Source organism: Heterodontus francisci, chromosome 8, assembly GCF_036365525.1.
Source record: "Heterodontus francisci isolate sHetFra1 chromosome 8, sHetFra1.hap1, whole genome shotgun sequence".
Classification (NCBI taxonomy): domain Eukaryota; kingdom Metazoa; phylum Chordata; class Chondrichthyes; order Heterodontiformes; family Heterodontidae; genus Heterodontus; species Heterodontus francisci.
The window spans coordinates 94,857,395-94,880,070 of record NC_090378.1 but is presented as its reverse complement, the minus strand read 5'-3'; the positions used below and the strand labels follow the sequence as shown (position 1 = coordinate 94,880,070).

Below are 22,676 nucleotides of genomic sequence, written 5' to 3'. Positions count from 1 at the left end.
TTCCACATTTACACACAATACTTTATTTAGTATGTTCTTACTTTGTGGTGATGAAAAAGTTCAAAACTTGACTTTTAAATGTGTATATTAGTTATGAAACAGATATAGTTATGCTTGTCTTCTACATTCCACTGTTTGGAAAATAGATTGGATTATTTCACACACTCTGTGACTTTACAAGTTATCACAAAGACACAAATGTGGTGTATAAATCACAGTAAAAAAATCTCATTGAAAAGAATTCACATGTAGAACAAAATAGCAACATACTAGGGAATAAAATCAGGCAATTATAGAAGACCAGAGATATATATATTTATACTCTAATGGATTGTACTACTTACAGATATAAAGTAGAAGCTGTGAATTTTAAGAAGCCTTGCAATAAGAATGCAATAGGATATCATAGTGATGACATTTTATTTGCAGACTCCATCTTGGAACTGATATGATTTGTTCTCCCACAACTTTATACATACATTTTAGTTGGTGCTATAGACTAGAAATTTACACTATTCTCTTAATCTTGAGCAGTTATTTCATATACTTCATGCTATAGACAGCTGATTTTGCCTTGGAACCCCAATAGATACTGACTATATTTTGCAACAAAGATTTAAATCTTCAACTGAAAGTATTAAAAGCATTTGGCACATCTAAATTTTTTTAAAAGTATTTATGCTAAAAGCAAGAATAAAGATTCAACATTGCAATTTTGCTAAGTTTGCTAAGCTATAAGCATCACTCATACATTTTAAATTGATGAAGGTTAGAGGCTCGTTTTATCTGTGTGGCTCCTTTGGTTCTAGTGTACTCCTGCTGTTACACTGCTTGTCAGTATGTCATTTCCATAAAACAGTTCTGGAGATGACTGCATGAGAGTTGAAAGCAGGCATTGCGATGTATGTTAGGATAAACAAGACAAAGTTCGCTATATCTTTACCACAATCATTCTGCAATCCATTTAGTACAGTGCACACATTTAACATTTATAATTAGATCTAATTCTTACTTTTTTAAATCTGAAGTGATATGAACATCACATGTATTATATGTATTACTAATGCAGACCATAACCAAACTGTGCCGATCTGAACTATCCTTCAGTCCTCTGGCTTCAGCCTCCTGTGCATCCCTTTCTCTCCACCATTACTATGGTACGTTCAGCCACCTCAGTCCCACATTCTGGGACTCCTTCCTTAAACCTCTCTTGATTACAACTCCCCCCTCTGCCTCTAAAAGCCTCTTCTCAATCTATATTTTCAACTAAGTTTTCAATTACCGCTTCGATTACTGTCCAGCTTTATTGTGGATCAGATAGATGTTAAGGATCCCACAATACTATTCAAAGAAGAGCAGGAAGCTGTTCTGACCAGTATTCTTTCCTCAACCAACACCACCAAAAAGAAAACCCTGATTAACCAGTTATTCTTCTCCGTTGCAGGGGTGGGACTTTAACTATGTGCTAATGAATGATGTATTTACCTACACAACACTGTTCAAATTTTAAAAGTAATTCATTGGTCGCAATGTACTTGGAGACATGCTGGAAATATGAAAGATGCTGTGTAAATCCTAGCTATTTGCTTTCTTTACTGCTCAGAGTCTATTTCTTCTCCACGAAATGCATTGGGATATTTTACTGCACCAAACACGCTATATAAATGGAAAGAATTGGGCTGGGATTTGCTGGAAACCTGTGCACAGTAATGGCGAATCTATGGCGTACACCAATACTTTGGCACATTGTTTATAAATCATAGCCTACTAGTCTTTGTCACAGATCTTCTCATTATACCAATAAAGCTAGCAATGATTGTGAGATGCTCTTGTTAACTTCTTGAGATATAAGGGTTGTTTTGTAAAGTAAAAGAAAAATGGGGATATAAAATCCAGGTTAATCCATTTCACCATCATCCAAAGAATTATATACCAGTTCACCTGGTATTTGTGGCAATCACAATAATGGATGGGTCTCATCAGTTATCCCACTTTGAATAAACTAGCACTGTTTTACTCCATTTGAGTTCAAACTATGAAGAGATCTGGAAAAAAATGAGGCAGAGATCACATGAGAGCTGTAAGTTTATCATAATGAATTCACAGGAATTGGACTATATCCTGAATGAATGGGATTCTGTCTCACCTAATTTTGTAACAGAATACAGAATGACAGGATTCATGATTCTAACACAGCAAACCTTACACTGTGTCAGCTGTGGCTCAGTTGGTAGCATTCTCACCTCTAAATCAGCAGCAGTCCCACTCCAGTGACTTGAGTACAAAATCTTAGCTGGCGTTCCAGTGCAGTACTAAGGGAATGCTGCACTGTCAGTGGTGCTGTCTTTTGGATGAGACGTTAAACCGAGGCCACATCTGCCCTCTCATGTGGACACAAAGAGATCTCATGCCACTATTTTGAAGAACAGCAAGGAAGCTCTCCCCAGTATCCATGTCAATATTTATTCCTCAAGCAACATAACCCGTTATTTATCTCATTGCTGTTTTTAGGACCTGCTGTGGACAAATTGGCTGCTGCATTTCCTTCTTCAGGTCACAGACCTGAACCATTAACTCTGTTTCTCTCTCCACAGATGCTGCCTGACCTGCTGAGTATTTCCAGCACTTTCTGTTTCTATTACACAGGGCACTGGGTTCAGCCTCCATTGCTGGATTCTTCCAGGTGCAGGGCATCATCGCTTGTGCCCATGTGGCCATCAAGGCACCCAGCAACCGGCCAGTGAGATCCATCAACAGGAATGGCTTCCACGCCCTCAATAGCAAATAGTCCGCAATCACAAAAAGAGCTTCCTCCATGTTTGTGCTCATTTTCCTGGCAGCTGCCATAACTCCTTCATCTTCCACCAGTCCAGGCTGGTAATTCACTCCAACTTTGGTAATTCACTCCAACCCCCAAAGTCAGATGGCTCCAAGGAACAAGGGAATTCCCTTGAAGAGATGGCTACTGACCCTTCTATGGGAGCCCCAGACAGAAGAACAGAGGCGATACAACCAATGCCACCTGATCAGCAGGCCAACCACTGAACAGGCCACTGGGTTTCTGAAGATGCGATTCTGGTGCCTGGTTCAGTCGGGTGGCACCCTCCAATACCCTCCTGCAAGGGTCTCGATCATTGTGGTGGTCTGCTGCACTCTCCATAACATGGCTCTTCAGAGAGGTGTGAACCTTGAGGACAGTGAGTCCCTGGATGGAGTCAGCTCATCAGGGGAGGAGCAGGAAGTAAGACAGGAGGAGGACGAAGAGGGGGCGGAGGGGGGGGGGGCAATAACACTGAACAGAGAGGTGCCCCTGCTGCATGACAAGGGGCCTCCTCCTGCCATCCTCTGGGAAGAGGATCTCTATCCTCTCCCTCACAGCCTCCAGCATTAGATCTGGGTGGGCATAGATGAAGTGAGGGTCTGCCTTGCCCTAGTGCCAGGCCTCTAGCTCCCCTCTGGTGCTGTGGAAGGCAGTTTGCTCCCTTAGGACAACAAGCAGCCTCAGTGATGACTGCCATGGAGGTCTACATGAGCCCTACACTTGATTTGACCCAGCTCCATTTTTAATCTTACTGGCTCTAAGTGGACAGGAAACCTGCCTCCGTACCAATTAAGGGCTGATCCATTTAAAAATTACAATCTGAATCGGCTTCCCACTGGAGGCAGGTTTCTGACCCAAAACCAGACCCAGTTCCTGTTTCCCGTTTCCGTTATGAAAGTCCAGCCCCTGCTCTCTGCTTGGAATCTGGTCTCAGATCTACTGACTTCATTGAAGCTGAACCATGTTGAACAGGATTCTGATAAACCTCAGCTGTCAGTAACCATAACCTGAATACCCAAACACTCAGCACTACTTATATTGACCCACTGTACACAGTGATTGATTTCCCACCATTTAGTCAAGGAATGTTAAACATCCATCTGGTTCTGCCGGAAAAATTATCACTGGCATTATACTGAACCATATACCATTAGTAGGAAAATGGAGCCATGGGATACTAATTTGGGGAAGCTAAACAAAATGTTACCAATGTGTAAAGGTTTAGTTCAGGGCATTCAAATCAATAGCAAATGCACACAACCCAGACTTGAATTTCTGCAGTTGCGGCATCCAAACAATTTTTCTGTTTTAATGGTCTTGCGGTGATTTCTTACCAAGCATGTAAAGATCAGTAGGCTAAAGCTTTACTTAGATTAATTCGAGTCCCTGCCACCCATTTCAGTGCTGCCCCTAACAATTGGCTCAGAATTTGCTGGCGCATTGTCTCATAGCGCACTCAGTGAGTTGATTCATTTCTCTCACTCTTCAGCTTCAAAACCTTTACTCCTGAAAGTTGCTGGAAGTGCAAGCTGATAACAGCACAGTGAGAGCAACAAGGCATCTGGGACCTTGGTGAAAGATGGGACCAAAAGTCTATTTCCTTAACCAATGAGATTTAAAGATCGAGAAATAAACAGAGGAATGATGGAGAAGGAAACAGGGTGAATTAGAGACAGAATCAGGTACAGAAAGAAAAATAAGGAGGGAAGAAAGATTGGATTAAAAGAGAAAGAACAAAAGAGACAGAAAGGGAAAGTAAGAAAATAATTAATTTCCAAGGACAATTTATTACTTTTAGGAATTACTCCACAGTTTCAATTGTTCCTTTTCTGTGCTAGGAAGGTTGAGTGGCATTGCAAGAACATAAATCTCATTAAAGAATTACTTGCAATGTTATGTTCCAGCCCTCACTTTCTGCTGTGAGTTTAATGGACAATTAATAAGCAAATGCAGCAATTTCATGAAATTCATGGTGGGGGGTTAGAGTGAGATGTCATTTTCGTGAGGTGATTGGCGGACCAGCGCAAACTGTCCAACAGCTTGCGGAGATTCGCAATTCACGTGGTATCTCTTCCTCGCCACAAGTTGCTGAATGATTTATACATTAATAATGACACATGCATTAAACTCATTATTTTGGCAGCAAACTCTGGGCCAATCTCATTTGCCAATCTCAGCTGCCCCTCCAGCTGTCTTTGCAGTTTCCCTTTTCATTCAAGAAATGAATTGCCTACCTGGTCGGCTGGAAGGCAGAACCTCAAGCTGAACCCATATTGCAGCAATAAAAACAAGAAATGCTGGAAATACTCAGCAAGTCTGGCAGCATCTGTGGGGAGAGAAGCAGAGCCAACGTTTCAGGTGAGTGACCCTTCGTCAGAACTGGAGCAATTGGATTTGGCCTGTGGAAGTGCAACACACAGCTGGCAGACTGGAGTTACTGCCAACTGTGCACCAAGGTTAGTGACAAATGACCTCTTGTGTATTCGTGCTCTGGCCTGTGCACAGAGTTCTGCTCCCTGGCAGCTCTTTTATTAAAGTTACGAGTGTTCAGGCAGCAGTGTCTCTTTTCTCCCAACACCAAAAGCATTGAAGCTCTGGGCACTGCACCTCCGGAAGGAAATATAGGCTCCAGATGGTATGCAGCACAGATTCACCAGAATGATAGTGGGGCTTAGAGGGCTGTTATGCTTGCATGAACTTTCTGAGCATAGAAGAGATGCTCTGACCGAAGTGTTTAAAATGTTAAAAGGATTTGATAAGGTGTTAATGGAGCAACTATTTCCTCTGGTGGGGGAATCAAGAACAAGGGGACATAATCTTAAAATTAGAGCTCGGCCACTCAGAAACAAAATTAGGAAGCACTTTTTCACACAAAGGGTAGTAGAAATTTGGAATTCTCTACCCCAGAAGGCTGGGATGCTGGATCAGTTGGAAATTGCAGGACCGAGAGCAATAGATTTTTATTAAGTAAGGCAAACAAGGGATATGGGGCAGAAACTTTGAAGTCAGGACTTGATAGGGAGCCAGTGCTGCAGTGGTGGCCAGTAGGCACAGTGAGGTGAGTTGTACTGGCCTCTGCAAAGACACATGTGAAGTCCAGGCTGGTCAATTTTTGTTGTCTGAAACAAATCAGTCCCTTTGCTTGGAGTTGATAAGACCAGTGCTTCAGTCAAGAGAGAAGCCTGGAAAACCACTTCCCACTTTTCATTTGGGCAGAACAGGCTGGGGCAGGCAGAAATATGAGGTGTCTGGTCACACCTGCACCTGCCTGTCTCAGGCTAACAAGGTGCCTCCCACTGACCCTGTAAACTCCAGTGGGATCAGCGCTGGAGGGCACCATCAGGCATTGTCCTAGCACAACCACTGGATGCAACCCAAGCAGATTTGGAACTGATATCACTAAGGAGTATGTTGTCATTGCGCCAAGGATTTTTTAAATGTATTTCAGTCGATCCTGGAATATTCCTTTAATCTGAATTTTTTCCTGTGAAGTTTTTTTCCTTGGTGGTTTCCACCTCTTTAACAGTAAAGTATTGGACAGGCTCTCTTCTCTTTCCAAAAATTTCGCTGATTGACAGTTCCTTCTCATCATCAGTTTTGGTTCGGTGCCTGATGTACCTTGCTTTCTTTGCTTCCGCAAAGGCCTCAAGAAAACTGGGCATGGTGTGCATGGTTCTGGGCAACCCATCTGGAGCATAAAACTCGGAATCATAGGGAGAGTTTTCGTGGCAAGCTGAGAGCTGTGGGCTGCTGGATTTGATTTGATTTGGGGCTGGATCGCTGGTAACACCATTGCTAGTTGTCTTGGCATCACTCGCTTCTTGCTCTGTTTGGCCATCTGCTGCTTGGTTTTCCCTCCCATTGGCCACATCCAAGCCTGTTGGTTTCTCCGAGATGCTCAGGTGCTTGGCAATGGAGTGTTTCAAGCCCGACATGTTGATGTTGTTGATTGAGGTTTCGGTTTTTCCTCTGCTGGGTGGCGTAGCAGGCTGAGCCTCTTCTGCTCCTGTGTGCCCATCAGATTTTTCCTGTCTGCTGCTGAGCGCATTGAGGAAATCATTGATCTGTATCTGTAGAGCAAGAGAGGCGCTAGGGGGCATCACAACCCTGCCAGCCTTTGTAGAGTAATAGCTCTGCGTCCTAAAATTGTAAAGCAAAGCAAAAACATTTGAGCTGTAAAGTCATTAAGGAAACATCCTAATTCCATGTACTATGTCATGTGTGTTTTTTTCTTGCTGGCATTTTAAACTATCTCTTGATTTGAGGCTGAAAGTACCAGTCATGTAATATCCCATCAATGCATCTCAAATTTACTCCGACTGGAGTGACTGAAATGGGAAAACAGATAATTCAGAGTTTCATGTGCTGAAAGGTGTCGATAGGAATTTTTGGTTATTAAAAATTTAAGCCCAAATCTCGCCAGGTCTTATATTTTTATTGGGTTCGATAGTGTCATGGTTATGTTACTGGACTAGTAATCCAGAGGCCAGGACTAATGATCCAGAGAAATGAGTTCAAATCCCATCACAGCATTATGTATTTTCTCCAAGGAACTTGGAGAGAGACAGACATGGTTGTGTGGTTTTGTTACTGGTGGGAGACATGAGTTCAAATTGTGTCAAGACTGTTGGGGAATTTAAATCCAGTAAATAAATAAATCTGGAATAGAAAGATGGTATCAGTCGTGGTGACCATGAAACTACCAGATTGTCATAAAAATCCAAATGATTCACTAATGTCCTTTAGGGAAGATAACCTCTCATCCTAACCTGGTCTGCCCTATATGTGACTCCAGACCCACACTTAAGTGAGGAAGCTAGATAAACATATGAGGGAGAAGGGAATAGAGGGTTATACTGATAGAGTTAAATGAGGAAGGATGGAAGAAGGCTTGAATGGAGCGTTAATGCCATCATGTACTAGTTGGGCTGGATGGTTGTTTCTGTGCTGTATATTCAATGTAATTCTATGTAATTACAGAGTAGTGACAATGGGGGACTTCAATTATTCTAATGCAGACTGGGATAATAATAATGTAAAAGGCAAAGAGGGAAAGGAATTCCTGAAATGTGTTGAAGAGAATTTTCAATGTGTTTCCAGCCCAACAAGGAAGGAAGCAGTGCTGGATCTAGCTCTGGGGAATGAAGTTGGGGAAGTGAAGTACGTTTCAATGCAAGAGCATTTGGGGAACAATGATCATAATATCATCAGGTGTAGAATATTTATGGAAAAGGATAAGGAACAATAAAATGTATGATACCTAACTGGGGGAGAGTTAACCTCAGTGAGTTGAAATGGGATCTGGCCCAGGTGGATTGGAATCAAAACTTGGTAGGCAAAACAGTAATTTAACAATGCGAGACCTTCAAAAAGGAGATGGTTTGGGTACAGAGTAGACATATTTCTGTGATAGGAAAAAGAAAGGGATCCAAAGCTGGAGCTCCCTGGATGATTAAAGATATAGGGCTGGATTTTAAGAAGGTCTCAACGTCATAATCCACGGTGATGGGGGGGCTTGAAGATGGCTCCGGAAGAGGTCCGCCACGGACCTCAACATCGAGAGGGCCCAACCTGATCCTCCCAGTGGCGGCGAGGCTCCGTGGCGGAGAGGCTCTATGGCGGCCCCCCTGCTGCTGGGCGATGGGACCACAATTTAAATATACAAATGAATGAAATGAATAAATTAACATAGATGTACTAGCTATTTTGAGGGCCTGCCGCGATCTTCGGCACAGCGGCTGGCACTCCCATGCCTTCAGATCCCCGTCTGGGGAAACGCGGTGCCACATTGGTGGGGAGGTTGGGGGGGGTGGGTGGAGGTAAGTTTGCCAGTGCAGGAGGGGGGGAGATGGGATCAAATAAATCTAATGAGTGTAGGGGATGGTGGGAAGGGTTGAACCTTAAACTTTGTGCAGTCTGGGGGAGGAAGGTCAGATGTAAAAGGTGTTTTGGGTGGGGGGAAAGGGCAAATAGATCATGTAATTGTTATTGGGGGCAGTGGGAAAGGGGAGTTGTGAATTTGTTTATTTAATTTTGGGGGGGTTTCCTCTTCAAAAATTTAAATGTGCTGGCAGGGCATGGCTGCCCTTTAAAAATGACGCCAGCACCTGTACACAGGCAGATGACGCCATTGTCGAGGACGGACAGCCCGCCCCCTCCACGTGATTAGGGGTGGGGGGGCAAGCCACCCCAGTTATTTAAATGAGCTGCTGTGCGGGAGTTTGCAGCGCTCCTTGGCGTGTGGCCAACGCAGGTGGGCCGCCTTAATTTGAGCTCACCACTGAGATTGGCTGGGGGCTCTTAAAAGCCAGTCCATAGAGATTAGACTGAGACAGAAAAAGGCAGCTTATGGCAAAGTTTCATCATACTGTAGAGAACAAAGCTGAACAAAGAAAGTACAGAGTAATCTAAAAACAGGAATAAGAGGGCAAAGAGAAAGTATAAGAATAAATTAGCAGCTAACATAAAAGGGAACCCAGAAGTCTTTCATAAACACTTAAATAAACTTAAATAGTAAAAAGGCATTCAAAGGAAGGATAGGGCTAATTAGGGACTAAAAAGAAGATCTTGTGGAGGCAGAAGACATTGCTGAGGTACTAAACCAGTACTTTGCATTTGTCTTCACGAGAGAAGAGGATGCTGTCAATGTAACAGCAAAGGAAGAGGCTGTAGTGAAATTGGCTGGCAGTCCTCAAAGTAGAAAAGCCATCCAGGTCTGGATGGGATGTTTCCTTGGTTACTGAGGGAAGTAAGAGTTGAAAATGAGGAGGCTCTGGCTGCAATGTTCCAGTTCGCCTTGGATGTGGGGTTGGTCTCAGAAGACCGAAGAATTGTAAATGTTACACCCTTATAAAAAAGGGGAGATGGATAGACTTGGCAACTACAAGCCCGTCAGTCTGATGTCAGTGGTGGGGAAAATTTTTGTGACAATAACCCAGGACAAAATTTATTGGCATTTGGTAAAGTATGAGCTAATAAATGAAAGTCAGCACAGATTTGTTAATAGGCAAATCATTTTTGACAAACTTGGTCAAGTTCTTTGATGAAGTAACGGAGAGGTTTGATGAAGGTAATGCAATTCATGTGTACATGATCTTTCAAAAGGCGTTTGGTAAAGCAGCAGCTAATAGACTTGTTATCAAAATTAAGGCCCATTAAAGAGACAGTGGCAGAATGGATACAAAATTGGTTAAGGGACAGAAAGCAGAGAGTAGTGGTGAACGGTTGTTTTTCAGAGGGAGGGAAGTATACATGTTGTTCTCCAGGCGTTGATGTAAACTGGTCAATGACCAGGACTTGGGTATACAGGGCATAATTTTGAAATATTTGAAAATGGCACAACACTTGGAATTGTAGTAAACAATGAGCAGGATCGTAATACATTTAAGGAGGACATAGACCCACTGGTAAAATGCGCTGACACATGGCAGATGAAATTTAACACAAATGTGTTGTTTTGGTTAGCAGAATGAGAGGCAATATAAACTAAATGGGACAATTTTGAAGCAGGTGCAGGAACAGAGAGACCTGGGGGAGTACTTGTACATGTCTTTGAAAGTGGCAGGCCAAGTTGAGAAGGCTGTTAAAAAAGCATGTGGGATCCTTGGCTTTATTAATAGAGGAATAGGGTACAAAAGCAAGGAAGTTATGCTAAACCTTATTAAACACTGGTTAGGCCTCTGCTGGAGTATTGTGCTCAATTCTGGACATTACATTTTGGGAAGGAGGAGTGGGTGCAGAAGAGATTTACTAGAATGGTAGCAGAGATGAGGAACTTCAGTTATGTGGAGGGACTGGAGAAGCAGGGTTCTTCTCAATAACGCAGAGAAGGTTAAAAGGAGATTTGATAGAGGTGTTCAAAATTCTAAAGAGTTTTGATAGAGAAAATAAGGAGTGTCTATTTCCAATAGTAGAAGGGTCAGTAAAAGTAGGTCACAGATTGAAGGTGACTGGCAAAAGAACCAGAGACAACATGAGCAACATTTTTTTTAACACAGCGAGTCATTGTCAGATAGATGCCAGTGTTGTAGTTGTACTGGAACAGCTTGGCTAGGGGCACAGCTAGTTCTGGGGCACAAGTCTTCGATAATATTGCCGGAATGTTGTCAGGACCCATAGCCTTTGCAGTATCCAGTGCCTTCAGCCATTTCTTGATATCACGTGGAGTGAATCGGATTGGCTGCAGACTGGCATCTGTGATGCTGGGAACTTCGGGAGGAGGCCAAGATGGATCATCCAGTCAGCACTTCTGGCTGAAGATTGTTGCAAATCTTCTGCCTTATCTTTCGCCCTGATGTGCTGGGCTCCCCCATCATTGAGGATGGGGATATTTGTGGAGCCTTCTTCTCCTATTAGTTGTTTAATTGTCCACCACCATTCATGACTGGATGTGGCAGAACTGCAGAGCTTAGATCTGATCCATTGATGGCCTGTCTATTGCATGCTGGTGGAAACAGATTCAATAGTAACATTCAAAAGAGAATTGGATAATTGATTGAAGGGAAAAGATTTACAGAGCGAAAAGGAAAGAGCAAGGGAGTGGAACCAAGGAGCTGGCATAGGCATATGATTGTATGATTCTAATAGCTCCACTAAATTAGACTAAAGAATTTCACAGATAATTTTCTGATTTTGTGCTCCTTAAGACAGCCTCGTCCACTGGGAGTGCTTACTGGAAATTCCAGCATCCTGAGCCCAAATTTCCAATATATTTTTTTTTATTCGTTCATGGGATGTGGGCGTCGCTGGCTAGGCCAGCATTTATTGCCCATCCCTAATTGCCCTTGAACTGAGTGGCCATTTCAGAGGGCATTTTAAGAGTCAACCACATTGCTGTGGATCTGGAGTCACATGTAGGCCAGACCAGGTAAGGATGGCAGATTTCCTTCCCGAAAGAACATTAGTGAACCAGATGGGTTTTTACAACAATCGACAATGGCTTCACGGTCACACTAGACTAGCTTTTTAATTCCAGATTTTATTAATTGAATTCAAATTTCACAATCTGCTGTGGTGGGATTCGAACCCATGTCCCCAGAGCATTAGCCTGGGCCTCTGGGCTACCAGTCCAGTGACATTACCACTATGCTACCACCTCCCCAATATGCTATTGGCAAGCAAGGTTTCATGCTGGGATGACAAAGCTGGCAGATGACTCCTTTCATACAAAGTTACCCCTTTTGTACACAAGTATCTCACAGCATAATTTCAAAGCCATAGAGATTAGAATAGACAGAATTTTATTGGGCCAATTTTATCTCTGTGACAATGAATGGGTTCTGAGTGAGTTAAAGTCTCGCCTATTATGTCCATATTTGTTTCCTGGTATGTCTGTGGTGGTGTGTTTGGAGGAAAAGCACAACAAAATGCAAGGAAACATAGGTGTGCTCCAGGAACTGTCTGGTTAGAATATGAGAGTACAGATTGTTTTGAAATCGGCTACAGAAATAATTAGCAAGTGTGCAGTATTTCCTAAGCTCTCTGAAAAGATATAGATATATACACACAATTAGGGGGCAGCCCAGTTATGTTAATGTTTTCAAGCTAGCTGTCCCTAGTAGTCAGTATTCTTACAAATTTCTATACATGCAATGAGCTGGCATTTTGGAGTGTGGTGGTGGATGGGGGAAGAGAACATTGAGTTAAGGGGTCAGATCTTCCTTACGATTGAAAAAAATAGATTTTTTTGTGGGAGGATTTGTCTAACTAACCTAAGGATTGCAGCACTTTATCTGCTCTGCTCAGCTGATTTTTGAAATGTAGGATCTTTCCGAATTGAAACTTAACAGATCTGTAAAAAACCGCTGGATCAGGGAGATTAATAATGATCATCTTCCCTGCTTAGGTAATGGGGTTTGGCGGGGGTGGTATTTGACCCCTATTAGTCCACTGGAAACTGAGCGGCAGGTGAGAGCGCAGTTAAAACTCTCTGAGTTACTTACCCTGGAGATTCCGCCATTCCCAGTTTTAACTGAGGCTCCTGGACAGACCGCCAAGCTGCCCATCCAAAGCCGGCTGGGTCCTAACTTATATGTGCCGATTGGGGTCTGATAATGCCATCAGCAATTTTAACCGGCCTGAGCGGGGGGGCCAACTGTGACTTTCCCTACCGGGGAGGAGAACATGGAGGCTGAAGAGGCCTTCAAGTAAGTTCCTTTTACCTTTATCATATCTCCTTAGACTTGAAGGTAAAACAAGGTTCTTGGGATCACTGAGGTTCCCTCTTCAGCTTAAATGTTGCATAACTATCATTGAATATTACAAATTAGAAAGGATCTGTTGGTTTATACAAATTCAGGTAAATATTTCATTACCTGATTCCTTCTGACTCCAGTATGACAGCTTGGTCCTTTACAGCTGAGATGGGGGGTAAAACGGTGTTGCTGGAGCCAGACTTTCCTTTGGCTGGAGTACTATTATCAGGACATATCCTTCTGAAACTGCTTACTGCCTTCTTCTTGGAATAACCTGAGAAAATTTAAATATATGAGCCAGTGACAGTGGATGACATGCAGCCAGTACTGTGCATAGGAAGGAAAATTCAATAACACACTTGTTCTATGAATGGTGTTGAAGTAGTTCAGGATGAAGCTGAAAGAGACCAGACAGTCTCAATAGACTCAATGTTAAACATGTGCAGTGCAGCCTACAATAAAGCCAATGGAATATTGAACTGCTCATGAAAAAGAGTAGAATATAAGTCAGAGGAAGCCATGGTCAAACATTACAGTGCTCTGGTCAGACCACATTTTTAGTACTATGTCAAGTTGTGTCACAGAGACACAAGGAAGACATCAATTGTGAGAGGGAGTGTGGAGAAGAAAAATAAGGATGATTCCTAATGTTAAAATTCTGAGTTAAGAGGAAGGACTGCAAAAAACTTAGCCTTTTCAGCCTGGTACCAAGGTGTCCAGGAAACCTGAGAGAGAGATGTTAGGGTCTGGAAATGGTAATTCAAGAATATTACTTTAAATTGAGAGAATAGGACAAGGAAACATAGGGACAAACTAGTAAAAGGACAATTTAGGAATGATATCAGCAAGTTCTTCTTCACACAAAAGAATGATCAACACCTGGAATGGACTCCTGGATACAGTGGTGACGGAAAAGCTCTGGAATCATTTTAGAAGAATTTATATGCTGAAATATGGTGGTGGAAAACTGTAGAATGCTTTTGGCTGAATGAATTAACATGATCCAGATGGCCTTCCGTCTGTTTAGTTATCTTGTGACTTTCAAAGTCATGCATACGGGGCAAACAGTAGTAAAAGTGTCATGTAGTAATATGCCTGACTTTTACTGATGCTCTTGAATGATTCCAGGGCAGTGGGGGCGAACACTTGCACATCATTCAGGAGGTAGCTGGATGATGTGATGGGAAGGAAGGTAGGTTGCTATGGAAAGATAAACCAGATAGCCTTCTATTGTTCATATTTTTGTGATTGTGAAGGTCGGATCAGGATCGCTGGGGGTTTGCCAGCCCCTCGTTGCCGTGGGAGCAGCAGGGAGGCCCGCGTAATTCCGTGTCAGAAAGCCACCGACTTCACAGCGTGCCGCCACTGAGCGCAGCGCGCTGATAAAATTGAGCTCGTAAAATCTTGAAGTAATGATTTCCAAATTAGCATGGTAGCATTTAAAAATCTAAATTTGATATTAATTAAGAAATATTGTTATTTTGGGGTAAAATGTAAGCATTGTGGGACCTTGGAACCCAGGGAACATACTATAGTCTGTCAGGTTTTAAATGGTGAAAATAAAGACAAGCTACGATGTGCTTTTCATGAACTGATGGATGAGAAATATTAATCTGAGTAAGTAACAGTAACAAAAAGGATTCTGGATCATCTCTTCTATGCCAGTCTATTTCTTGCTGTTTATTTTTCCTCTTCTGCCTCACACATTAAAGATCTGTCTCACATTAAGTTCCAGCTGATATTAACTCATGCCTGCATTCAAACCACTGTGACTGTTAATAATTTCCAGTGATTTTTTTTTCTTTCTCTGCAGGCTGATATTCTCTGCACAGTTTATAGTTCCAGCTATCTTCAATATGCTGACAAGCTGTGGCCTCATATTTGATGCCTCATTCTTGGAGCCTCTTGCCTCTGCTCTTCCTCTTCCTCTGCCATTGTTATGCAGAGAAGCGATATGTCCATTCCAGCTGCTTAGTCCTTTAGAATGTATGCTGGGGGGTGGGGGGGTGGGCGGGGGGGGGGGAGGTGGGGCTTCAAAAAATTTTGAGTGCACTGAAACTGACAAAACTTTGGTTTCATATATTGCAGATCTCAGTTAAAAAAAAACGGAAATTGCTTGTAAACTCCAGATACCTCAGTTATGCCATTATCAGGTGACTTCAGGCCATATTGTGGTTAATTTTGGGTGTATTAATCACATAAATCCAGGAAACCTGCATGAGTTGGTCTTGCGTGTCTGAGCGGCAAAGGGCTCCAGCAGTTGCATCTCAGACAACCAACCTAGTTTCTAAGTAACAATGTTTCGACGGAAAAACAACATAAATTAGTTACAAACAAATATCCTGAGAGAAAACATACAACGCTCCAATTATGTTGTAGTTATGTTGAAATTTTTCAGGAAATTCTGGGCCAGGGTAATTTTCTTTCTCTCTACTGTTCCCTCTGTAGTAAGGATGATTCACTACTTTGAGAGAGCAGCAGGGTAGAGTATCAGAAACAAAATATGGAGACTGTATAGCTTATGGAGGTTGCTCATTGATTAATTTTCATGATAATTTGCATTTAGAGAGATTGGTATTGCCATAAACCCATGAAATAGCTGGCCTGTGAGTGCCTGGTGTCATCACTGGGTGCAAGGTAGAATGAATATTCCATCACTGCCCATCACCATCCTTAAGACATACAGTATATGGAAATCCCAGTCTTAACAGGGGCAACTCACCATTCTTTATTCTCATAAGGTCTCTCTGGATCCGCCGCTGATCTTTGATCATTCTGTCGATGCAATAAAACCTTGCCTCCTCCAGATCGTGTAATCCATTCCGGAGCCTGGCTTCTGCACGCTTGGACTCACGCCTCTCTGCCTCCAGCCGCTTTGTTATGTCTCCCTCAAAAATGTGTGATTTAAGGCGTTGCATTTTCTTGGTGGAGGCTGCAAGGTGAACGTTTGGTATTAGTGGCTACACTGTAGATTGACACTTACACAAAGACAATCCTTATTAATAGCACAACATAGAAAATACTTTTAGGTACCATTCATAGAATTATAGAGAGATTTGAAGGTTTTCAATCTGTGTTTGGAACATAGGAAGGAAGGAACACAGATACAGGAGGAGGTCATGCAGCCCCTTGAGTCTGCTCTGCCATTCAGTTAGATCATGGCTGATCTGTATCTCAACTCCATTTATTTGCCCTGGTTCTATAACCTTTAATACCCTTGCTGACTAAAATCTATTAATCTCAGTTCTGAAGCTTTCAACTGACCAGACCGCAACAGCTTTTTGGGAGCAAGTTCTAGATTTCCACTTCCCTTTGTGCGAAGAACCTGTTCCTGACATCACCCTGAACTGCCTAGCTTGAACTTTCAGGTTATGTCCCCTTGTTCTGAACTCCTCCACCAGAGGATATAGTTTATTTCCATCAGTCCTATCAACTCCTTTCATCATATTAAACACCTCAATTAGATCCCCTTTAATCTTCTGTATTAAAGGGGATATAAACCTAGTCTATGCAACCTGTCTTCATAATCTAACCCTTTTAGCCCCAATATCTTTCTGGTGAATCTGCACTGCACTTCCTGCAAGGTCAATATATCTTTCCTGAGGTGAGGTGTCCACACTGAACAAAGTACTCTAATTGGGATCTAAGAGGTTAATATAACTGTAGAATGACTTCCATCCCTGTGTATTCCAGTCCCATTAAGGTAAAGGCCAACATTCCATGAGTCTTTATAACCATGAGCAAACAGAGTAGGATGTGTAGCTGGAGGAGGGGAGGTGAACAGCTTTAAGGATAGTTTTATGTATATTTGTTTGGGAAGAGAGTTTGAAAATGGCCAAATTGAGGCCAGGTGAATTCAGGCGTTAGGCAAAGCTGGCTTTCAGATTTCTAACAATGAGCTTTGGCAATCAGTACTTCATTAAGATTCAAGTGATACAGGGACAGATCTGATAAAAAGACATTCAGAATTCAAATTCATCTTAAATGAGGTTGCGCATAGCTCCCCAGCTAAATGAACTCTAGAATGTTTTGGAGTTACCAGTCAATTATGCAATGCATTATATTTATAGTTTTTGATATACGTATTGACAGTTTTTGCCAGCGATGCTCACAGCCCATGGATGAATAATATTTTAAAAATTGCACGATGCTTACTGGTCAGGAAGCGAGTAAAATCCATATTGAATGATTGACTCAGAAGTAGACAATGGGTAAGTGTTGTGTGCTGTGCCTCTGAATCTGTCCATGCCAGTTGTGAATATTGCCAGCTCTTGGCTGTAACACAAATCCACAACTCTTTATCTTAGCTGCAGAAATAGACAGCACCAAATTTCTGTGAAACATACCTTGCAGAATCTCATGCAATGGACTGGATTTTACAGCTCCCCGACTTCAGGATCATGGCGGGGGGTGAGGCCAGAAAATGCCTCTGGTAGAGGCCTGTCATGGGCCTTGCGCCGGCAAGGCCTGACTCGATATTGCTGGTGGCAGCAAGGCCTTGTGGCGGCCCCCTGCTGCTCGGTGATGGGAGCCAAATCTGCATATTTTTAAAAATGTAAATTAGCGGATATATTACTTACCCGCTCCCGCCGTCCGGTTCCGGGCAATATTGGCCTTTGGGTCTCCGTCCGGAGATCCGAGGTGTGACATTGGTGGGGAAGGGGGAGCAGGTAGGCTTTTCAGTGCAGGAGCAGGGGAATGTAGTAAAACGAATATCATTGGTTTAGGGCATGGTGGGAAGGGGTAAAGATTAAAGTTTATATTATTTGGGAAGGGAAGGTCAGGTGGGCAGGGGAAGTGTTTTGGAGGGAGAGGGCAAGTAGTTAGTTACATGGTTATTGGGGGGATGGGAGAGGGGCAAATTAAATGTTTTCAACATTTTTTTCCAATATCTATCTTTAAAAATTTAAATTAAACAGAAGGGTTCAAAGCCCTTTAAAAATGGCATCAGCGTCTGCGCAGTGGCGCCTGACGCCATTGCTGGGGATGGACCGCCCGCCCCCTTCACGTCATCAGATGGGAGGGGGTGGTCCACCCCGGCCATTTAAATGAGCTGTACGTTTAGTATTGTGGCAACTCTGCGAAGTACCGCCCGCGTGTATGGGTCACCATTGTTTACAGCCATCACCGATTTCAGTGTGGCAATGTAAAATCCAGCCCAATGACTCTTGCAGTGTTTCTCATAGCTCACTTATTTATTATTGATCTGTTTTCCTTCTCAGTTTGCAACATTGGCCCAGATTGCACAGTCAGCAGTGAAGCAATGCCACTCACCACTGTTCTCGAAAAAAGCTGCCCAACAAACTCTGTAGTGTGGATATCACCTTTGCTGATGTCAGTTTAAATATGTCCCCATGCCAAGAGGATCTCCAGGCATCCAGTAACAGTGATGTCATCAAACAGGGTAAGCAACCAATCACACTGAAGTATACTCACAGCAAACCCAGAAGTGAAATACACTGATTCTCCTCCACTTCAAATTAAATTTGAAAGAGAATGAAATAAATGATTGGGACATGTACATGGGATTAAGGTAGAAGCTGAAATAACATAACCAAATGATAAAAAAAATTAAATGTGGAATTTATCATGACGGAGAAATATAAAAATTAGTTTTTCAGGACCAGTAAGGCTGTTCAGCAGTAAATGTGAAGTTACTATACCATCAAAAACCAAATTACACCTCATTAAACAAGGTGTAACTTTTTCAAGGGTTTTTGCAGCATGACTAAAGCATAAAAGGGCAACTTCTGGTCAGTTCAGTGATTTATATTTCATTGCACTCTGGGGGAACTTCAACTGTGCACCTTATGGGAAAGCACAGAATCAGTAACAGCAAATTCTATGTTTTTGTATTTTACTGTGCATGTGCAGGCTCCAGAAGTTGCTGTCAGTTTCAGAGAAGTAATGACAGTGAATGCTGATATTTTCACCATAATTACAACTGCAAAATCTGGGCCATTGTCTTTACTGGATATTAATCCCTCCATCCCAGCAAAGTGACGGAAGGGGTCTTCAACAGTGCTATCAAGCAGCAGTTGGCTCAGCAATAACCTGCTCACTGATGCTTAGTTTGGTTCCGCCAGGGCCAGTCAGCTCCTGTCCTCATTACAGCCTTGGTCCAAACACGGACAAGAGAGCTGAACTCCAGAGCTGAGGTGAGAGTGATTGCACTTGACATCAAGGCTGCATTTGACCAAGTGTGGCATCACGGAGCCCTAGCAAGGTTGGAGTCAATGGGAATCAGGGGGGAAACTCTCCGCTGGTTGGAGACACACCTAGCAGAAAGGAAGATGGTTGTGGTTGTTGGAGGTCAATCATCTCAGTCCCAGGACATCACTGCAGGAGTTCCTTAGGGTAGTGTCTTAGGCCCATCCATCTTCAGCTGCTTCATCACTGACCTTCCATCTATCATAAGGTTAGAAGTGGGGATGTTCAGTGATGATTGCACAATGTTCAGCACCATTCGCGACTCCTCAGATATGAAGCAGCCAGTGTCCAGATGCAGCAAGACCTGGACAACATCATGGCTTGGGCTGATAAGTGGCAAGTAACATTTGTGCCACACAAATGCCAGGCAATAACCATCTCAAACAAGAGAGAATCTAACCATCTCCCCTTGATGTTCAATGGCATTACGATCGCTGAATCCCCCATTATCAATATCTTGGGGGTTACCATTGATCAGAAACTGAACTGGACCAGCCACATAAATGCTATGGCTACAAGAGCAGGTCAGAGGCTTGGAATTCTGCAGCGAGTAACTCACTTCCTGTCACCCCAATGCCTGTCCACCATCTACAAGGCACAAGTCAAGAGTGTGATGGAATACTCTCCACTTGCCTGGATGAGTGCAGCTCCAACAACACTCAAGAAGCTCGACACCATCCAGGACAAAGCAGCCCACTTGATTGGGTGAAAAGTAACCCCATTGAATTTCAACATTTTTTAGTACACTACATATTAAGTGTTGAGCAAAAGGTTCCCATTTTATAGTTCCTTTGCACCGTTTTCTTTTGGAGAGCTTGTGAAGCTCTCCTGTTAGTACATGGGGATCAGATTTCCTTTGCTCTTTACAAATGCATTTACAATTACATTACATAGTGCACCGAGGAGATCTTCCCCCATTTTATTCCAATATCTAGGGCAGAGTGTGAATAAGAAAAGGCAAGCTCCGATGTGTCTGTAATTTTACTTCCTGATAGGTCACATGGCTCTATTTGCCTACAAATTAGAGGATAAATACATTGTTACACAACTTTGAAAAGTTTGCTGTTTATAATTTTTCAAGACTCCCCTTTTCAATGATATAAATATTTTCAATTCTTTTGTCAGCAAAAGTTAATGATACACCTTTGGTAGTTTGGAGGTGTAACTAGTATAAACTAATCTTATCAAAGCATTTTTACACCCATTTGATAATTCTTGAAGCCACAAAAAAATGTGGAGAATCACAGAATAAGGTAATCATGTTTCTGTTACAATGATGGCATTGACTACGATTTGTAATGTCTGCTCCATTGCATGCTTGACCTTGTTTTTGGTCGCCTGGCTATAAGCATCACTTAATTGTGTCCATTGTAAGGTGATCCTGAAATGTTTTATGTTGACTATACTTATGTATCCAGGATGTACGTATGACAAAGAATCACTAAAATCTGCCTGAAAATATTCAAAATGTTTAAACTCATGGTTTCACGAGGATGGTCCTGGTCAAATCTTAGTATTTTTTTGTTTGTGTACAGAAGTTAAGTTTTTTTTTTAACAAAAGCAATAGTACTCTACATGCATACCATGTGGTCTTAAATGATAAAAACGGGGTTATCTGTATACTTACTAGCGTCTCTCAGTCCCCGCCAAGTTTTATTCTTTTGAACGGCTGGTTGGACACAACATAGGAGCAGACATTTTGTACCCAATTCTCCCTCTGTGACAAGACAGAATAATGTCTGGTGTAGTTGTAAACAAGGCTCATGATGCCATTGAGAAGGGTGCCACTGTAGAGGGAATTCAACACAAAAGATCTGCTCCCAGATAGAATCTGTCCAACTTTAAAAGAGAATAAACTAGAAGTGATTATAACTAGTCAGAGACCTAAAGGATGACAGAAACTATGAGAATGAAACTTGAACATTGTTTATTATTTGAGTCACAAAATGTCTTGAAATTTGTTTCATGTATTTCTTACCTTTCTGCTAATGGGTGTCATGGTAGATGCTGAGACCACTGTTTGACTGAATTTTAACTATCAGTTGGGAACTCAAAGTGGGTGGCAAAATTGTGGACTTGAGATTATTTCTTTTATGAACAAATAATTCTGCCAATAGGAGAAGCTAGGATTATCATTTGTTTCCTTGTTTCTTTTTATAAGAAATTGGCAGAGCTGTCTTTTCAGTTTTGTTTTGGTCAGCCTTGTCACGTAGGTCAGGATGGAAACTCATTACTAGGTTTAAGAACTCTCCAGATCAAGTTACTGAAAACTGTCTTTGGAGGAACGTATCCCACTTGACTAACTCCAGAGAGTTAAGCCCAGATTTTACCCCAGCACACGTGCCTGAGTTGGACTCCCAACTTACCCTGACAAATATTATGCTCCAATGGAGCCAAAAGTGGAGCAGGATGTAAGTGGGATGTCTGATCTGAGTGCATTCCATTCTCACCAGGCACAGGAATTTAGAATTGGGACTTTAGTCTTTTGAATATACCTTTTTGTAGTGGCATACAATTTGTAATATCTGTTCCATCGCATGCTTGACTGAAGCACAAAATCTAGGCTGACACTTGAGTGTAGAACTGAGGGAGTGCTGCACTGTCAGAGGTAGTCTTTTGTATGAGATGTTAAACCAAGGTTCCACCTGCCCTCTCAGGTGAATGTAAATGATCCCATTATGTCGAGGACAGGGGAGTTATCCCTGGTGTCCTGGCCAATATTACATTGTGGCTCATTTTTCTTACATTACAACATTGATTATTTTAAAAAAGTTAATGGAACATGCAGTCAGATAAATAGCATTTAGATAGAAATTCTGACAGCAAAGTTCATGTAGGGAGGGTGGAAAAGATTCAAAGTTGGTAGTGAGAATTTAATGAAAAAACAAACAGGCTTTGTAATTGGAAAGGTTAGTAATCATCGTTGCACATCAAGGGGATTCATGGAGCACAGACACTAAATTGAAACCATTATACCTCTCTGTCTCACAGGGCGACTATTTACTGTTACTTTCCCACCTTGGTTGCTCTATGTCCCTTCCACCAATTGTAATGTTCATAGCAAGTTACACTTACCCGCTCGGGGAAAGTCAGGAGGAGAAATAACATGGAATAAAAGCCGACCTCCTTCTCTCTTTCCAGAGAAGCTGAGACGGTGTTCTCGGGAGATGAAGGCGAGACTGTGGGTCGCCTTCAGCTCGTGAGTGGTGGAGCTCTTGCAGTGCTGAAGTCCGCCTGTGTCTGGGCTGTCTCCGTGCTCACCAGCTCGCTGCTGCTGCTGCTGTGTACCGTTCCCAGCTCATTGTATAAATCGGCATCTCGCTGAATGGCCCGCTCCCTGGACACCAGCTTTTTAAATTCAGCGTTGCCACTGGGAACGAGACGTCCGTCACACTTTGACACAAGCCTATTCTTTTTTTGTTGTAATGCTACTTTGTGAAAGTAAATTAGTC

The 22,676-nt window shown here is 42.5% G+C and overlaps 2 protein-coding genes across 6 annotated transcripts in view; one reads left to right on the top strand and one right to left on the bottom strand.

Annotated features, from left to right (window-relative positions):
- On the bottom strand, positions 1-22,644 carry LOC137373028 (coiled-coil domain-containing protein 190). Its single transcript, XM_068037759.1, has 4 exons — positions 22,300-22,644; positions 15,737-15,946; positions 13,135-13,288; positions 1-6,961 (listed from the first exon to the last, which is right to left on the bottom strand). The coding sequence occupies exons 2-4, from the start codon at positions 15,930-15,932 to the stop codon at positions 6,289-6,291; spliced, it is 1,023 nt and encodes a 340-aa protein (XP_067893860.1). The 5' UTR covers positions 15,933-15,946; positions 22,300-22,644; the 3' UTR covers positions 1-6,288.
- LOC137373029 (leucine-rich repeat-containing protein 52-like) overlaps positions 1-22,676 on the top strand; it is a 167,046-nt gene that overhangs the window by 4,617 nt on the left and 139,753 nt on the right. For all 5 annotated transcript variants that reach the window (XR_010975556.1, XR_010975559.1, XR_010975560.1 and 2 more), the window contains exon 2: positions 18,237-18,418. The gene's annotated coding sequence lies outside the window, so the exon portion shown is untranslated. The remainder of the gene's footprint in view (positions 1-18,236; positions 18,419-22,676) is intronic.